This window comes from Pipistrellus hanaki, assembly GCF_964339955.1.
Source record: "Pipistrellus hanaki genome assembly, chromosome: 10".
In the NCBI taxonomy this organism is placed as follows: Eukaryota; Metazoa; Chordata; class Mammalia; order Chiroptera; family Vespertilionidae; genus Pipistrellus; species Pipistrellus hanaki.
In genome coordinates this window covers 41,932,023-41,950,282 of record NC_140512.1, presented here as the reverse complement: position 1 = coordinate 41,950,282, position 18,260 = coordinate 41,932,023, and the positions used below count along the sequence as shown (strand labels likewise).

The 18,260-nt window shown below is 44.8% G+C and overlaps 1 protein-coding gene across 3 annotated transcripts; it reads right to left on the bottom strand.

Moving 5' to 3' along the window:
* Nucleotides 1-4,804: 4,804 nt before the first annotated feature.
* On the bottom strand, nt 4,805-17,448 carry ZNF786 (zinc finger protein 786). Of its 3 annotated transcripts, none has more exons than XM_084896503.1 (4): nt 17,376-17,448; nt 14,397-14,523; nt 11,706-11,858; nt 4,805-10,446 (listed from the first exon to the last, which is right to left on the bottom strand). In XM_084896503.1, exons 1-4 carry the CDS (start codon nt 17,391-17,393, stop codon nt 8,330-8,332), a joined length of 2,415 nt encoding a protein of 804 aa, XP_084752629.1. In that variant the 5' UTR covers nt 17,394-17,448; the 3' UTR covers nt 4,805-8,329. The 3 variants fall into 3 exon arrangements, with proteins under 3 accessions (XP_084752629.1, XP_084752627.1, XP_084752628.1); XM_084896501.1 differs by lacking the exon at nt 17,376-17,448 and adding an exon at nt 17,041-17,354; XM_084896502.1 differs by lacking the exon at nt 17,376-17,448 and adding an exon at nt 17,041-17,353 and having other exon boundaries at nt 4,805-10,440.
* Between the last annotated feature and the right edge of the window lie 812 nt (nt 17,449-18,260).

The following is an 18,260-nucleotide window of genomic DNA, read 5'->3' as shown; positions in this document are numbered from 1 at the left end:
CTGGGTGCACTGGACAATGCTCCAACCAACTGAGCTACACTGGCCAGGGCCCAAAAGACAAAGGGGGGGAACATGGCTAGTAGCTGTCATAGAGGGGAAGTCTGGTAGACATGACCTTCATTAAATGATCAACGTTAACATCACCGATTGTGCACAATCACGTACTACCTAAATAAGATACAATGAAAACACAGCATCACTTTTTCAGCTATCCCCTCCCCCGCCCCCACAAAAATAAGTAACCTGAGCCAAATAATGAAGGCACATATTGGGGGACATGATACAAAATAACTGCCCCATGTTCCTGAAAAGTATCAAGGTCCTGACAGCCCAAGGCCAGTCTCTGCTTTTCTAGAAGCTTACTGAGGGCTGAAGCCAGCATGCTGCAGAACCTATGCTTTTAAAACTACCTGCCAGGTCCCCGGTGCTTCATCCAGGTCTGAGCCCCAAGATACAACAGGAGACAGTTACTATCTAATAAAGGCTGCCAACCTCTCAGGCCAGAGAAAAGTCAACTCCAACATTAAGGAAATGTTACTGACTCACATAACTGTACAGTCCAGGGATCGTGCAAGTTCACGTATAGCTCAAATAATGTTAACAGAACAAGGTTTCCCTGGCCCTCAGTTCCGTTTCCATGTGTTTGGCAGTTCTTAGAGGACTACATCCTTCCTCATTCATATCCAGCAGGAAAGAAGGTGTCTTTCCCCACGTAACTTGAATAGAATAAGGAAGTTATGACATGATTTTAAATAGTAAAATTACAGGTAAGTTTTTCTTCTCCCTGCGTGAAAACTGGAGGAGAATGGTGGAAGAGGATAATTTTATACTCTCACCACTATGTGAATCACTCACTGTATAACTCTGCATCTTCAACTGCAAAAGAGATGTGAAAATACATATCCATGATGTTATAACTCATTGGCTATGCCCTAGCTGGTTTTGCCCAATGGGTAGAGTGTCAGCCCTCAGACTGAAGGGTCTTGGTTTTGATTCCCTTCAAGAGCACAACCTTGGTTGCAGACTTGATCCCTGCTCCAGATTGGACTGCGTGTGGGAGGCAACCAATCAATGCGTCTCTCTCTCACGTCAATGTTTCTGTCTCTTCCCCAACCTTCCACTCTCTAAAAATCAATGGAGCCGAAACCAGTTTGGCTCAGTGGATAGAGCATCTGTCTGCGGACTCAAGGGTCCCAGGTTCAATTCTGGTCAAGGGCCTGTACATTGGTTGCGGGCACATCCCCAGTGGGAGGTGTGCAGGAGGCAACTGATCAAAGTATCTCTCTCATCGATGTTTCTAGCTCTCTATCCCTCTCCCTTCCTCTCAGTGAAAAATCAATAATATATATATATTAAAAATCAATAGAAAAAATATCCTCAGGTGAGGATTAACAAAAAATAAAGGTCATCAGATGGGTAGGGCAGGAGATCCTGCTGATAAAGGAAATTGCTGTCCATGAAAGAAAGGCCAGCCAAGCAGCAAACAGAAAGAGCAAATGTCCTGCAGAGATTTGTGACTTTGGGAATTACTCTCAATTTTTCAATAAAAACATGATGCCTGGAGAGAGAAATATCTCTTATTTAGGCATTCACTGGTTCATATTTATATGTGCCATGCTGGGAATTGAACCCAAAACCTTGGTGTATCAGGATGATGCTTTAACCAATGAGCTAACCAGCCAGGGGTATTGTAAAGTACTTTCTGATGCTCATCAGATTCTTGTACTCCTGTGCTCAGAAACAGATGGCCAGGTACATCATCAAAGGGCACTCCACCTGGACCCATGAACGCATTTTCTTTTGTCTCAGGATGGCTTCATACCTGCCCTCACCAGTAATGGTCATAAGTCTTTTACTTTAAAGGTTCATATAACATAAGGAGTTCCCAAAAGGATCTTGAGAAGTCAGACTTTTCGATATATAAAACAGGCAAGGTTTTGGTGACATAATACCAGGAAGAAGTTGTAATCATTCTGTTGGTCCTCTTTGCAAAAGTTAACATTGGCTTCAAACAAATCAGATTCATACCCAGAAAGAAGCGGATCACTGAATAAATAGGTTTTTTTTTACAGGAACAGTGGGGAGAAAACATAAAGAAGGCAATCACCAGAAAGGCAATCAGAAAACACTCATCTACAATAATAAAAGCATAATATGCTAATTAGACCGGATGTCCTTCTTGACGACCTTCCTGATGAAGCCGGGGCTGCGAGGAAGCCCAGGTCCTGGGTGCCAGAGGGAAGCCAGTGCTGGCAGCGGGGGGAAGGAAGGCCTACTCTTTCACGAATTTCGTGCATCAGGCCTCTAGTTTCTAACTAAAGAAACAGGACCCAAAACTAATACTTTGATTCATTAAATGAACACAAACCATAAGACTGTCTTATAAGCAGTGGGTGAGTCTTGTAGGACATAGTCATGTAAACATGTTATAGTACTATGTGATAAAGTTGGCATAAAACTGTCTTCAATGCTTTCTGTGTGATACCTTAAAAACACTGTGTTTCTAAGAAAGAAATACAGAAAGTTACATCCTCAGAATCTTCTACAGTTGGTACTCTTTTCACTCCATTAAAATGAAATTTAAATTGAAAAGTGACTATTTGCCCACAAGAACACACTAGACATATCAGAAAGAAATGATGGATCATCAATTAACTTCTTCAAAACTTTTTGCACCCAAAATCAATATATCACTTCCCTAGCAGGTGACAAAGAGGAGTAAGGAAAATGGCCCATAGCTTCCTGGTAAGCTGAAAAATGTGAGAAAGAAGCTTGGCTAGGCAGCCACAACCCTAGGAAGCAATACTGTGAAGAATAATATTTAATATTTATTAAAGGAAAGAAGTTCCAACAAATATTTGCTGAAGGCAAGGAGGAAGAGCACAGAACAGGAACTCCAGAAACCTAAGCTGTGTTTTCTATTACTAGCTGAAGTGATCTGGAGCAAGTCACTTCAACCTGTTTATAACTCATTTTCCCCTGATAAAGGAAATTGCATCAAATGAAGACGTTAGCTTATGATCTCTAAGGATTCTACCCTGAATACTATTTATCTATCTATCTATCTATCTACCTATCACCTATCTATCTATCTATCTATCTATCTATCTATTTTTGTGTTTGTGAAAAAGACAATAAGAAATTGTCATGTTTCTTGGGAAACATTGTTTCAATTCAGGCTAAAGTATCAGGAAACTGAGTTCCTGTGCCCCAGAGGTTCTTTAAGAGACTTAAAACTAAAATAAGAGTAGCACCCATTGTTACCATACTCTAAAGAACTGTTATTAAAGTGACTGTCCTGATCACCGCAATTTAGTATGGTACTACATATGTCCCTCTCTGGGACTCCTTTTTTCTCAGCCATAATGCCCTCTGTTCTTTCTTCCATTCTGTACCTCGCCAACAAGCTGAGTTCCAGGAAAACATGAACACTCTGAAAGCCCTGGGCTGACTGTAAAATCGGCAGTGAGGTGTAGGACTCTCATTAATCCATGGATTGATTCAACGAGTGTTCACAGAGCGCCTTCTGGAGGCCACACGCTGGATGGATAAAGGTAAAAAATCCATGATCCCACCCCAGACAGTTCCCAGAAGCTTATGGGAACTGTCTGGGTGGGAGCATGGATTTCCCTGCACTGCCCTCGGGGCCCCAGCGCGGGAGCTCCAGTTTGAAGGCTGGGCCAGGGCTCCTGCGCGGGCTACCCCTGTCTTCCAGGCCCACATGTCACCACTCCCACCTGATGGTTCTGCAGAGTCCTGCAGCCGGAGCTTTCCAATACCTGCCCGGCTCTGGGCTCTGGGCTCTGGGGTGGGAGGCCCTGGTGCCCGGTGGTGCTCCGGGCTGAGCCTGCACCTGTCAGCCCCTACCGGCCAACTGGGGGACACGCAGGGCATCCTGGGAACGTTCAGTTCTTTTGTGTTTCTACAGCCAACAGCCTCCTGTGACTGGTAGCACTGTGTATCTTTTTGTTTCTTTAAACATTTTTAAAAACTCATTTATTCTTTAGAGAAAAAAACATCGATTTGTTGTTCCACTTATTTATACATTCTTTGGTTGATTCTTGCATGTGCCCTGACGGGATAGAACCCAAACCTTTTTGGAATATGGGAAGCCGCACCAACTAACTGAGCTCCAACCAATTGACCCACCTGACTAGGTCTGATCTATTTTCTTCTTTTTTAATTTTAAAAATATATTTTATTAATTTTTTTTTTTTTTTTTTTACAGAGAGGAAGGGATAGAGTCAGAAACATCAATGGGAGAGAAACATTGATCAGCTGCCTCCTGCACACCTCCTACTGGGGATGTGTCCGCAACCAAGGTGCATGCCCTTGACTGGAATCAAACCTGGGACCGGAATCAAACTCCAGGCCGACGCTCTGTCCACTGAGCCAAACCAGTTAGGGATTCTTCTTCTTTTTTTAAATCCTCACCCAAGGATATGTGTTTTTGTTTTGTTTTGTTTGTTTGTTTTTGAGAGAGAAAACATCAATGTGAGAAACAATTGCCTCTTCTCTGTACTCCACCTGGGGATCAAACCTACATCCTAAGTATGTGCCCTGACCAGGAATAGAACTGTGACCTTACAATTCTATTAAACCAACTAAGCTACACCAGCCAGGGCAGTTCCTATTTTGAATGGAGACAATGACCAGCCTTTGTGAACAGGGTCTTTTTTCTTATTTCTGATTCTGTTGGGTGTTCTATAAAATCAATAATCAATAATATAATACATTCCATAATTTTTTGCTGATTCTGTTGGGTGTTCTATAATATCAATAGATAATAATATAGCACATTCCATAATTTTTAAATATCTTTTTATTGATTTCAGAGAAGAAAGGAAGGAGAAATAGAAACATCAATGATGGGAGAGAATCATTGATCAGCTGCCTCCTGCACATCGCACATGATCAAGCCCACAACCTGGGCATGTGCCCTGATTGAAAATTGAACTATGACCTAATTCATAGGTTGACACTCAACCACTGAGCCATGCTGGTCGGGCTCCATAATTTTATTGGGATTTCCCCCCCCCCCCCCCATTATATCCCTTTAATGTGATCTTCACTTTTGGGCTCTTCAGATTTATTACTTTGAAGGACAAGCATGTCAAACTCATGGCCCACAGGCCCGCTTGCCTCATTTATTTGGCCTGTGCTAGCCTTTTGAGTTTGACATGCTTGTAGGAGATAGGCTTCTTTGGGCTAGAGGTGATGGGGTTCTTGTAGACATCCTTACTTATTCTTGAAGGACTGGGATTGCACCAGCATATCTCAGCATTGATTTTCCTTTGAGGAAATGGGGCAGAACAGGAAGGGGAGTTTTACGAACCTGTGCTTATGCCGCCTGTTTCCCAGAAGTCCCTCTATTCTTTAAACATTGCTCTGGCTTCTTTTTCATTGTCAGTGTGGGCAACCTGGGGCACTTGGGTTTAGTTGGGACTTAGCATTTTTCTCAACTTCCCCCAAAACATGCCATTTCTAACAAAATCCAAACACTGTGGATCTCTTACCATCTCTGAGATCCTTCACTTATGACAGTCTGCGAGAACACCAGCCTAGAGTCCCTGGCATGCAGTTTCCTTCAAAACCACTACGTGGTTCACAGTCACAGTCTCTTCCTCCAGGTCCCCACACTGCAGTGCTCCTCCCGAGCAGGCCTTTCCCCCTCTTAGCTATGCTGAGCCTATCTCTATGCTTTGTGAGGTTCGCAATGCTGTGAACACAGCAGACATCAGTGCATCTCTGAGGGATCAGAAACCTGCCTAAATGACACAACCTCTTAATATTATCAATCACCCTTGTTAGTGTCCCATCACTTAAGGAGACATTGGGTGCTCTAAAACTATTCAAGTTTAATCTGACTTAAAGGTCTTTTTTCTTTGTTCTCTAAAACCCCAGATCTTATTTCCTGGGATTCTCCCTCTTCTGAACAGACTAAGGGTTATTTTGTTGGAACTAGGACTATTCTTTAGTAATGTTTTTAAAAATGAGTCCCGTGGGAGATTCATTGATCACAGTGTTTTAGGAAAAAAAGAAAAAAAAAAGAAAAAAAAAAGGGATCCCAAGGCCAAGTATATTCAGAATACGATCACAATATGTCTTCCCCTTGTGTGTGTGGGAAGAAGGGTGAGGGACTCGTTCAACTTTATTCAAACTAATTGGCCATGTCACTTTTTTTTATTTTTATATAAGAGTCTCTTTGGAGCTAGTGTTCCACAGAAAATAATCTGTGACATTGTTTCATAGTAATATCTATTACAGTTTACGGACAATCTCATTTTCTATCAGCCTTCAGAATTACAAGTCAGCCATTCTGTTACATGAAATGTGAACCCTCTAAAAGCCAGGAATTCTTTGTGTGAAATAAAACTCTTTCCCTGAAGTGTAAACATTCTTCATGCGCATAGAACCCTCACTTAATGTACCAAAGGTGGTATTTTTCTGGACTTCTACTTGTATTGTGTTTACTGTTACTTGCTTGAAAACTCCCCACACTAAGCTGTTGCTGCCTATTATTTTTTCTCAGCTTGGAACTTAGTCATCTGCTAAATGGGGTGACTGGGAATCCCATTTACTCTCTCAGCTTCAAATGGCATCTTTGTTCTGGAACTCCCGAATCGACATCTTTCCCAATCTCTTAGCTAAATTCTAGTGCCATACATTTTAGCACCCGCAGTTTTATATTTCTTCAACTCAGATTAGCCAAATCTTGCTGAAATTAGCAGCTTTTCCTTAGGGGAACTATGCACAATCACTGTGGAACTGCTGTGAAACTTAAGCACTCTCTCAAACTATTCAGAAAACTTGTTTTATTACTATCAGTTTCCAAACAAGTCAATCTAACCAAGTCTAATGTCTGCAACAAAACTCATTGGATTGAAACACCCAGTTTAGGATCATACTATGAAAAAAGAAAAGGGGAATTGACATGTAACAGCCAGTACTAGATGGATTTCCTGTCTAAATTCAAGCTGGAATTTCAAAGCGAGCTAAGCATTTTGGGGAAAATTGCTACATAAGATGGTAGGAAAAACAAATGTCCCTTTTCATCAATGCATAGAAAATATAATTGGTGATTTAAGAAAGAAAATTCTTGAGTGGGATTATCACAAGGAAGAGACTGAAGAACTTATGAGAAAATATGAGGCTCGACTCTATATTCTTCAACAAGCCCGAAGGGATCCACTAATCAAACACATTTCTGATAATCAAATACTGCTTCAAGAACCGGGTCCTGGAGACGGGATTGTGATGGCGTTCGATAACATCCTTCAGAAGCTGCTGAAGGAATACGGTAGCGATGACACGAGGAACGTGAAGAAAGCCACGGAATATCTGAAAACATCCTGGATCAATCTCAAACAAAGCACTGCTGACAGAACAGGCAGAATTCCTTGGAGGATCAACTGAGGGGCAGGGCAGGCCTCTCGCATGGACCCGGAGAATTTCCTAAAGTGGCTACAAGAAGCAGAAACCTAAGTGATGTGCTTAGTGATGTGTCTCAGCGGGAGCATGCTCTTGACAAAATCTTCTGAGGAGGCTAGTGAACTGTTTGAAGAAAATAGAGCCAAACTACATTAAGACCTGTTACTTAATACAGGTCTGTGATACTTTGCTGTATCTTAATATTGAGTGGCACTTTAGCCTTATGGAAATTTTGGTAAATTTAAAAGAAGAGTTTAGAATAATCTTTCAGGGGTTACTTAAAAACTGTGCTTCTCTTCATAGCTAATTGTTGTTGTTTTTCCGATTTGAAAAATTAAAGCACATCTTCAAAACTAAAAAAAAAAAAAAAAAAAAAAATTCTTGCCAAAACAGGTTTGGCTCAGTGGATAGAGCATTGGTCTGTGGACTCAAGGGTCCCAGGTTCGATTCCGGTCAAGGCCATGTACATTGGTTGCAGACACATCCCCAGTGGGGGGTGTGCAGGAGGCAGCTGGTCGGTGTTTTTCTCTCATTGATGTTTCTAGCTCTCTATCCCTCTCCCTTCCTCTCTGTAAAAAATCAATAAAATATATTTTTTAAAAAAGATGAAGAAACTCAATGGGTACAATACCTATGAGTGTTATAAAAAAAAAAAAAAAAGAAAGAAAATTCTTAGTGGTTTCTTATATTCCTAACTTGTATTACATTCTTACATTCTTGCTCCAAAAAGGGCCCTTGTTCCTCAAACCTGTGCCTGGAGCGTGACAAGAGCTTCCCCCCGAGCGGCCTGCTGGAGGTCCACCAGCGTGAGCAGCAGGGGGTTCAGCTACGGTTGCCGTGGATCCCCGGGCACCACGAACCCGATGGATGACTGCTTATCTGGCTGGCTGCCACTGTCTCAGCTCCAGTCGGCCTCGATCATTGCAAACAGCTGGCTGAGCCGTTTCTGAATGTCAGGCCCACTCGGAGCACGACAGGATTTTGTGTGCACTCGGGTGTGCTCGGCAAGTTTGGACTTATAAATGAAGCCCTTCCCACAGTGGCCACAGGCAAACGGCCTTTCTGGCCTATGGATGCGCTGGTGCCTCAGCACGTGTCCCTTTTCCCGGAAGGTTTTGTCACACTCGGGGCAGCGGAAAGGTCTCTCCCCGGTGTGCAGGCCTTGGTGGCTGAGCAGCTGTGCCTTCAAGCGGAAACTCTTGTCGCATTGCGGACACCGGAAAGGCTTCTCCCCCGTGTGCGTCCTGATGTGCTCCACGAGTTTTGACTGCTTGGCAAAGCCTTTGCCGCACTCGCAGGAGAACGGCATCCGCCCGCTGTGCAGCAGCTGGTGGGCCTTCATGTCGGCCTTCACACGGTAGCTCTTGTCACACTGCGGGCACTGGAAGGGCCTCTCCCCGGTGTGCAGGCGCCGGTGGCTCAGCAGCTGCCCCTTGAGGCGGAAGCTGCGGCCGCAGTCGGGGCACGGGAAGGGCCGCTCCCCGCTGTGCACGCGCAGGTGCTCGGCGAGCTTGGACTGCCTGGCGAAGCCCTTGCCGCACTCGGCGCAGGAGAACGGCCGCTCGGTGCTGTGGGTGCGCTGGTGGGCCTTCAGGATGCCCTTCAGGCGGAAGCTCTTGCCGCACTCGGGGCACCGGAAGGGCCGCTCCCCGCTGTGCACGCGCAGGTGCTCCCGGAGCTTGCACTGGTGGGTGAAGCCGCGGCCGCACTCAGCGCAGGAGAACGGCCTCTCCCCGCCGTGTCGGAGCCGGTGGGCTCTCAACATGCTCTTCAGACGGAAGCTCAGCTCACACTCGGGGCACTGGAAGGGCTTCTCGTCCGTGTGCAGCCGCTGGTGCCTCAGCAGCTGTCCCCTCTGGCGGAAGTGCCGGCCGCACTCGGCACACCAGAAAGGCTTCTCCCCGCTGTGCACGCGGGCGTGCTCGGCGAGTTTGCACCGTTTGCTGAACCCCTTGCCGCACTTCCTGCAGGAGAAGGGTCTCTCTCCTCTGTGCACACGCTGGTGGGCCTTCAGCAGGCCGCTCAGGCGGAAGCTCTTGCCACACTCCAGGCACGGGAAGGGCTTTTCCCCCTGGTGCACCCTGCCGTGGCTGGTGAGCTTGGCCCTGGTGGAGAAGCACTTGTCACATGCCGTGCAATAGAACGGCCTCTCTCTGGCAGGGCAGCGCTGGAGGACCAGCTCCGTACCCCCCATCAAGCCGCAGGGCTCCTCAGGAGGCGGGCCTGGGCCTGGGCCTGGGCCTGGCCTTGGCCCCGAGTGCACACTGCTGAGCCCGGCCTTCTCACAGGAGGCCCTTCCGCCTTCTCTCGGGACGACTGGCCTCAGCCCGCTGTGCTGGCCCTGGTGAGCCTGTATGCCGGTCTTCGGGAGAAAGCTCGTGTCACATCTGGGGCACTGGGAAGGGTCCTCCCCCTGTTGCAGAAGGTGGTGGCTGAAAAGGGTCCACTTATGATGATGGAAGCATGCATTACCTTCAGGGCACTGCAGTGGGCTCTTCCCTGTGTGTGTGGCCGGATGTTTAAGTAAATTCCGCTTTAGGCAGAAGCTCCTCCCACATTCATGACACCGGAAGTGCCTCTGTCCCCGAGGAATGCTCCACTGCTGCTGCAGGTCAGCTTGTTTACTGAATTTCTTCCAGGCCCCAGGCGCCTGGTCCTTCGAGTGGTTCCCCTGGTGCTTCTCATGATTCTTCTTCCCAAAGCTTTCCCCACAGACAGGGCAAGGATGTGGGGTGCCCTCCCGGGAGGGCACCTCCTGGAGGCCTGGGGGACCCAGAGTTCCGGGGTTTGGGGTTCTTTCTCTGCGGGTGGGTTCCCAGGAATGGCGGGCTGCTGGGAGGAGAGCCCGTGGATCGTGTGTGTCTGGCTTCACGAAGGGGATGCCTCGGTCCGGCCTGAAGGAAACATGTCCACTTATTCTCAGTAAGTATCCAGAGGAATCCTGGCCCTCAAGAGGATCGGCCTGAAAATGGTATTCAGATTCTCTTGAATTCACAGCTTGCTGGCTTCCTGAAACTGAAAACAAAAATTCAGTCAGAATTCATGATCAAAGGCTAGGTCACTAGGAAAGTGAACCACAACAGTGACCTCTGGTGGCCTGGAATCCAGTTTCCACGGAACTGTACACGGGCCACATTTCAGTTTGGTTCTGTTTCATGACCAGGAGTTTGGTGAGTCTGATCAAAGTAAACAGAACAGACTTACTCAGAATTTACTGAAAAGAGGAAAACACAGGTCACAATGTAGGGCCTAAGCTCTGAATCCAGAATGTCTGGGTTTGACTCCTATGTGTCCATTGCAACTTTTGTCAAGCTACTTTGGCTTCAGATCCTTCTCCTGTAGAAACAGGGAACAATGAGCCTGCTATGAGAATGAGAGGAGCTAATGTGTGCCGGGTGCCCAGCGTGAGCCTGGCGGACTGCACGTCCTGTCAGCATTCACCACGGCCAAGCCTGCAGGAACATCAGACTTGCCCCATTCTGACGAGCACATTCCTGGAGTCAGGAAGGAAACCGGCACTGACAGCCCTGACTGACGTGTGGCTCTGTGTGATCCACAAGCTGCCCCTAAGTCAGGCCAGCAAGGCCTTGTGTCTGTTCCTCCCTTTTCTAACTTCCTTCTATTCCTTCTAAAACTCCCCCCCCCCCCCCGCCCCACCCGGCACCTTCTTGTCTTTTCTTTCTTCTTCTCTTTTCCCTTCTAACTTTTTAAAAATGTTTCTTGAAAGAAAAGCAAGTGGCAAAAATAATTTGTGCAGAAAAACTTTTATTCTCCAGAAAGCAGCAGCTAAAAGCTGAACAAATTACTGACAAGATTTCTTGGAATGATGCCCATATTTGACTTCCTCATTCCATACCTAACACTGACTCTGAGGAGTCCACAAGTCCCAGACTCTCCATCAGGACAGGAAATAAGAGGAGAGCTAAGGTTTAGCCAGAGACTACAGTCTCTAGATGGGAGGAAGCAATTTCCCTCCACCCTACTCAGAATAGATTACACTCACTGAGCTCTTCCTATGTGCCAACTATCATCTTAACACTTTAGCCCTATAATGTATGTACTTTTATTACATTCATGTTACAGTTAGGAAATGAAATACCGAGAGGTTGAATAACCTGCCCAAGGTCACTCAGAAAAGGCAAGATCCAGACTCAGGCTCCAGAACCCAGATGCCAGGCCTCAGCCCAGCCAAACAGGAAAAGATCAGATCATTAGAAGTAAGAAACCTGAATGTGACCATCGTAAGGACAGGGCCCTGATTTCTTTATACTTACTCCAAAATGGCTGTCCCTCAATAACTGGATCGAAATGCAAATCAGCAGGGTTGAAAACTGTGTGTCCTGACTTCTGTGGTTCTCCTAAATTCCTGAAGAGCTCTCTCCCCTGTTCAATCCGGGATATCAGCTCCGGTTTGGGAAGTCCACCATCTGTACAGAGAAGTCAAATGGGAGTTTGGTTTCCTTGAGTGTGAAATTGAAAGCACACTGAATTTATTTTTAAATTTCTTAAAATTTACTCGGGACAATGTAGGAGAAGAGATTTCAAAAAATAAGATTATAGCCCAACTGGTGATGCTAAGTGGTTAGAGCGTCGGCCCACGCACCAAAGGGTCTCTGGTTGATCCCCAGCCCAGTCAGGGCACATGCAGGAGGCAACCAATCAATGTGTCTCTCTCCTCCCTTCCATTCTCTCTTAAAATTGATGGAAAAAATATCCTTGGATGAGGATTAACAACAACAACAAAAAATAATTTACACAAAGAAGAACAAAACTTCCCACACATAGCATGAGATGAGCTGTCTTTTGTCTTTGTCCCCATATATCCAGCAATGCTGTGTTTTGTCATGGATTTCATAAAATACACTACGGTAGTAGTATGCTCTGAAAATGGTGGGACAACTGGAGACCCCTGGGTACCTGGGAGGTATACAAAAATGAGAACTGAAATTGTTGTCCCTGGAAATTTCAAGGTAGGTGGCTCCAGCAAAAATTCTCTCAGAAGTATTTCCAGTGACAGTGCTGACAACAACCTAAACCATGGCTGAGTTCTGCTAGAATAGAGTGGGCTGCGATGAATAAAATGAATGAAATAAAAGTTACAAGATTCTTTCCAAAACCGGTTTGGCTCAGTGGATAGAGCGTCGGCCTGCGGTCTGAAAGGTCCCAGGTTTGATTCCGGTCAAGGGCATGTACCTTAGTTGCAGGCACATCCCCATTAGGAGGTGTGCAGGAGGCAGCTGATCGATGTTTCTCTCATTGATGTTTCTAACACTCTATCCCTCTCCCTTCCTTTGTAACAAAATAATATCTTAAAAAAAAATCTGTGATGAAAGGAGACAGAAAATTGACAGCATAAGTGGCTAATGCCTCTTTTTTTTTTCATAATAATGAGTTCATTAATGCTGCTTAAACATGATAAATCAAAAAAGAGGTGTAAGCCTGAGTTATACAGATAGAAGAAAACCACAGTAGGAACTAAAATAGAAATGGTTAGCCCTATCCAGGTAGCTCAGTTGGTTAGAACATTGTCCTGACACACGAAGGTTGTGGGTTCAATTCCTGGTCAGGGCACATATAAGAATCAACCAATGTATGCATAAATAAATGGAACAACAAATCAATCTCTCTTTTTCACATCAATTTAAAAAAGAAATGATTAAAAGTGGTTGCCTTTAGCCAGACCGGTTTGGCTCAGTGAATAGAGCGTCAGCCTGTGGACTCAAGGGTCTCAAGTTTGATTCCGGTCAAGGGCATGTACCTTGGTTGCAGCTGATTGATGATTCTCTCTCATCAATGTTTCTGACTCTCTATCCCTCTCTCTTCCTCTCTGTAAAAAATCAATAAAATATATATATTTATATATATATATATATAATTTTTTTTATATGTATTTTATTGATTTTACACAGAGAGGAATTGAGAGGGATAGAGAGTTAGAAACGTCGATGAGTGAGAAACATCGACCAGCTGCCTCCTGCACACCCCCCACTGGGGATATGCCCACAACCAATGTACATGCCCTTGACCAGAATCGAACTCGGGACCCTTCAGTCCCCAGGCCGACGCTCTTCCACTGAGCCAAACCGGCTTCAGCAAAATATATATATATTTTTAAAAAGTGCTTGCCTTTAGAGAATTAACTGAGGGAGTGAAAATGAAGTGATTTTATCATTTGATGCTTTTTAAAAAAAAATATTTTATTGATTTTTTACAGAGAGGAAGGGAGAGAGATAGAGAGCTAGAAACGTCGATGAGAGAGAAACATCAACCAGCTGCCTCTTGCACACCCCCTACCGGGGATGTGCCCGCAACCAACGTACATGCCCCTGACCAGAATCGAACCTGGGACCTTTCAGTCTGCAGACCGACGCTCTACCACTGAGCCAAACCGGTTTCGACATCATTTGATGCTTTTCTGAAAGACCTGAATTTTTAATAAATGTATTTGATAATAAAAAGAAATATAAAGACCAAGTAAGCAGCAAGACTAAAAAGAACACCCAAATTATCCTAGAGAGCTGCTGTTCAACATGCCCGTGGACAGCCTTGTCAAATCTTGTTGCAAGAGAAAGTAATATTGGCGTGTCCAAGGCATATGGACACCCCTGGAAAAAGTGACAGATCAGAAGACCCAGGTTAAAATATCTGGGTACTTTATGAATTTGAGCTAGGCAGGTGCCTATGTGGAAAATCCTGGAACCTGAAAGTATGCAGTGACTAAATGCCCTGAAATATACTTAGTCTCTCCTAACCACCTTACATTCCATGCTGTGTCAAATATTCTCATGTAACGTTGTCTACCCTTGAGTAAGGATCAGCAATGCTGACAGGTATTGATAGAAGAATATGGGGTAAAAGTGGTTTTCTGAGTTACTTTCTGAGAAATCTGGCTACCGGGCCAATAGGAACATCATACAGTACCCAGTTCCGTGATTTACCCACAAAAAAAGTTGAATACTTCTTACCTAGAGAAACCAGAATCTCATAATTGGTTCTCATCACACACTTGTAAAGCTCCTTCTGCCAGGCCTCTAGATCCTGCCATTCTTGCTCAGAGAAGTAAATGGCAATATCCTCAAAAGTCAGAGGCACCTGAAAGTACATACATAATACACGTACAATCATGATTGCTTCGTAATGACTCTAGCTCCTTCTCATCCATTCAAAAGACTTTTGGAGCGAACACAGGTTTTTAATGTTTGGCAGCTTCTTTCTTGGGAACAGAACCAGTGTTCTGTTGTTAACCACAACTCTTCCACATTCCAAAAAGAATCCAGCACTTTGACCCTTGCTAATAAAACATTTCTTTACACCTGTGCCAGCACAGGATGTCCTTAAGACATATGTTTTTGCCAATGTGATGGATAAAAAAAAAAAAATAAATAAAAAAAAAATTGTATTTCTTTGTTCTAATATGCATTAATCTATGAGACTTAACATCCTTTTCATATTTTTGGGGGGACAATCCACATATCTTTGTGCATGACTGTTCATATCCTTTGTTCAGCGTTCTAGTGGGCTCTTATAATTTGAATGAACTTTCTTATATTAGGGTTAATTCTTTCATTGACTAACAAATGTTTTCTCCCAATATATCAATTGTATCTTGACTTATTATATGCGTGAAACATTTCAAGCCTTTCATTTAGTTAAAAATCTGAGTCTTTTCCATATTGTTTCATTTGAAGTGTTTCCCACATCGTAAGTTTATACAGAGGTTCTACTAATATTTTAGACTTACAGTTTAATCCTATAGAGGCGATTGGTATATGTATTTACATACATATGGAGAACCAATCATACAACACTATGAAATACAATAATCTTTCTCCTTAGATTGAAATACCAACCTTCAGCCCTTGCATATATAGTTGACCCTTGAATCATCCCTGGGTTAGGGTTGTATCTTTTGTGTACAATTTATGTATCTTTTCCACTGCTTGGGAGTTGGCACACAAGCTGAAGCCCATCAACTGAGCCACACCAGCCAGGGTTAAACATTTTTAAAAAATCTTTATTGTTTAAAGTATTACATAGGTCCACCTTAAAAAAAAAATCTTTAAGTTTTAGAGAGAGAAAATAGAAGGGGGAAAAACCCTAAATTGATTTGCTCTTTCATTTATTTATGCATTCATTGGTTGCTTCGTGTATGTGCCTGACCAGAGATCCAACCAACAACCTTGGCACATAGGGAGGATGTTCTAACCAACTGAGCTACTGGCCAGTGTTTCTATCTTTTTTAACATCTCACTGACAAACTTTTTTTTTAATGTTACTGATTTGAGCCAGCTGGTGTGGTGCAGTGGTTGAGCATCAACCTATGAACCAGGTCTCGGATTGATTCCTGGTCAGGGCACATTCCCAGGGTTGCAGGCTGGATTCCCAGTGTGGGATGTGCAGGAGGCAGCCAATCAATGAGTCTCTCTTATTGTTATTATTTCTCTCTCCCTCTCATTTCCTGAAATCCATTTTTTAAAAGTTATTGATTTGAGAGAAAGGGAGAAACATCAATTCATTGCTCCACCCATTCAGGCATCCACTGGTTGATTGTCGCATGTGCCCTGACAGGGGACAGTACCCAAAACCCTGAAATATTGGTTAACACTCCAGTCAACTAAGCCACCTGGCCAGAGTCACCACTGATAAACTTTCTGAGTGTTGTGTGCTTAACATCGTTTCTCCATTAAGCTGTGTGTGTGTGTGTGTTTTTTTAATATATTTTATTGATTTTCCACAGAGAGGAAGGAAGAGGGATAGAGAGTCAGAAACATCGATGAGAAACATCGACCAGGTGCCTCCCGCACACCCCCCACCGGAGATGTGCCGCAACCAATGTACATGCCCTTGACCAGAATCGAACCTGGGACCCTTTAGTCCGCAGGTTGACGCTCTATCCACTGAGCCAAACCGATTTTGGCAAGCTGTGGTTTTTATTGCATGATTTTACCTGGCACTATAATTTTTTGAAATGTGTATGATATAGTATAGGAGCACTGAATATTTTAATTTGTGTTAAATATACTTATTCTCTTCTCTATAGTAATTTCCTTACTTTTAAATATATTCTTATTGATTTCAGAGAGGATGGGAGAGGAAGGGAAACATCAGTGATGAGAGAGAATCATTAATTGTCTGCCTCCCACATGCCTCACACTGGGGACTGAGCCACAACTGGGTATGTGCTCATATGCATCTACATATGAACCAGACTGTGACCTGGTTCATATGTAGATGCTCAACAACTGAGCTACATCAGCTGGGCATACTTCTCACTTTTAAATAGATGTTTTTCAAAAAGGCTCAAAAAGCCTTAATTGTTCATTACTTTAACTTTCAGTTTACAAGATCAAAAAAAAAAAAAAAATCAGACTGTAACAAGCATCCCTGTATTTGCCACTGACCTAACAAATTTAACATTTTTCTTTAAATTTCCTTTTAATAAAAACAGAATATGACGGATGAAGCTCAAGTCTTCTTGGTCTACTCTTCAATCTTGTTCTTTTCATTCAGTCTCATTCTCCTCCTCTTGGAGACGTAAACAATATGAAATAATATGTATTCTAAGGTTTTTGTATCCTCTTCTATTTTTCCCAATGTTCACCATCCTACCTTCTTACATTCAACACCAACTTCAACGTCAGCGGCTGAATTCTGACATGTGAGCCCCTGCCAAACACCACTGCAGCCAGGCGGAACCATAATCTTTGATGACAGTGCCGGTTCTGAATTTAGCAATTAAAGCTGGTTGAACCGTTACACAGCCCCAGAGCCCCCTCCGTGCTCTGCCTTGTCCGCCCCGGTGCCCGGGCGCCCCAGCCTCGCGCGGCCCGCTCCCGGCTCTGCCAGTCCTCGCTCGGCTGCGTTCAGGCGTCTGTCGGCCCACGGAAGAGCCCCCAAACCTAGCGGGGCCACACTGCGCCCCACCTGTCCGAGACCGCTCTTACCGGAGCCCGCTCGGCCATGGCCTTCCGCTGCTCCGCCCGGCCCCGCGGCCTGACGCCTCGCACTCCGCCCCGCCCAGCGGGCCAGCCCCGGCGCGGTGCACGCTGGGACTTGCGGCCGGCCGCCGCTCGCCCTCACAGCTCCCCCTGCTGCCGGGAGGAGCGAACGCCAGCTGCAGGAGCCGCCCGAGGTGTGGGTACTTGCGGAGGGGCATAGCCTGGCTGCCCAGGGTAGCCGACGCCTGTCTGGACGGATCCTGGCACTCTCTTGGGGGCTCAAGGGCGACAGACAGAGACCAAGGCGAACTGAAAGAGCTGGAGAGGGACGAAGACGGAGGTGGAAATGCAGTCAAGTGGAAATGGATGGAGAGGAGACAGGGATGGGGTCACGTCTGGTTCCTCCCCTAAAACCGACCCCAGCCATCTGCGGGGTGACCCCAGGTATCAGACTGCTAGGAACGTCAGACAATTAAGGGGTATTAACAAGCAGATCCCCGGGTGGATAACTGGGAGTCCACCCTAAGGGAGACCCTTTAAAAATAGATATTATTGTCGATAGTATTACAGATGTCTCTTATTTTCTCCCTTTTTGCCTTGCTTCACCCGAGGGGGACTCTTGAGTATGTAGACCACTCAGCAGAGTTGTAAGGGTGAGGGCAAGGAAGCTCAGTGGTTATTCTCAGAAGTCATGCAGACATGGCATCCTGGATCCCATGGACTTAAATTAGAAAGGAGTGATTGTCTACAGTCCAAGTAATAGTCTTATAATGTAAATATGAAATGGATCTCAAATTTACTCTGCCTTTTACAACGCTTGGGTTTATGGAATTGCTATTCCAACCCTAAAGGTTTTCTTTTTAAAAATTACATATATATAATTTAACAATA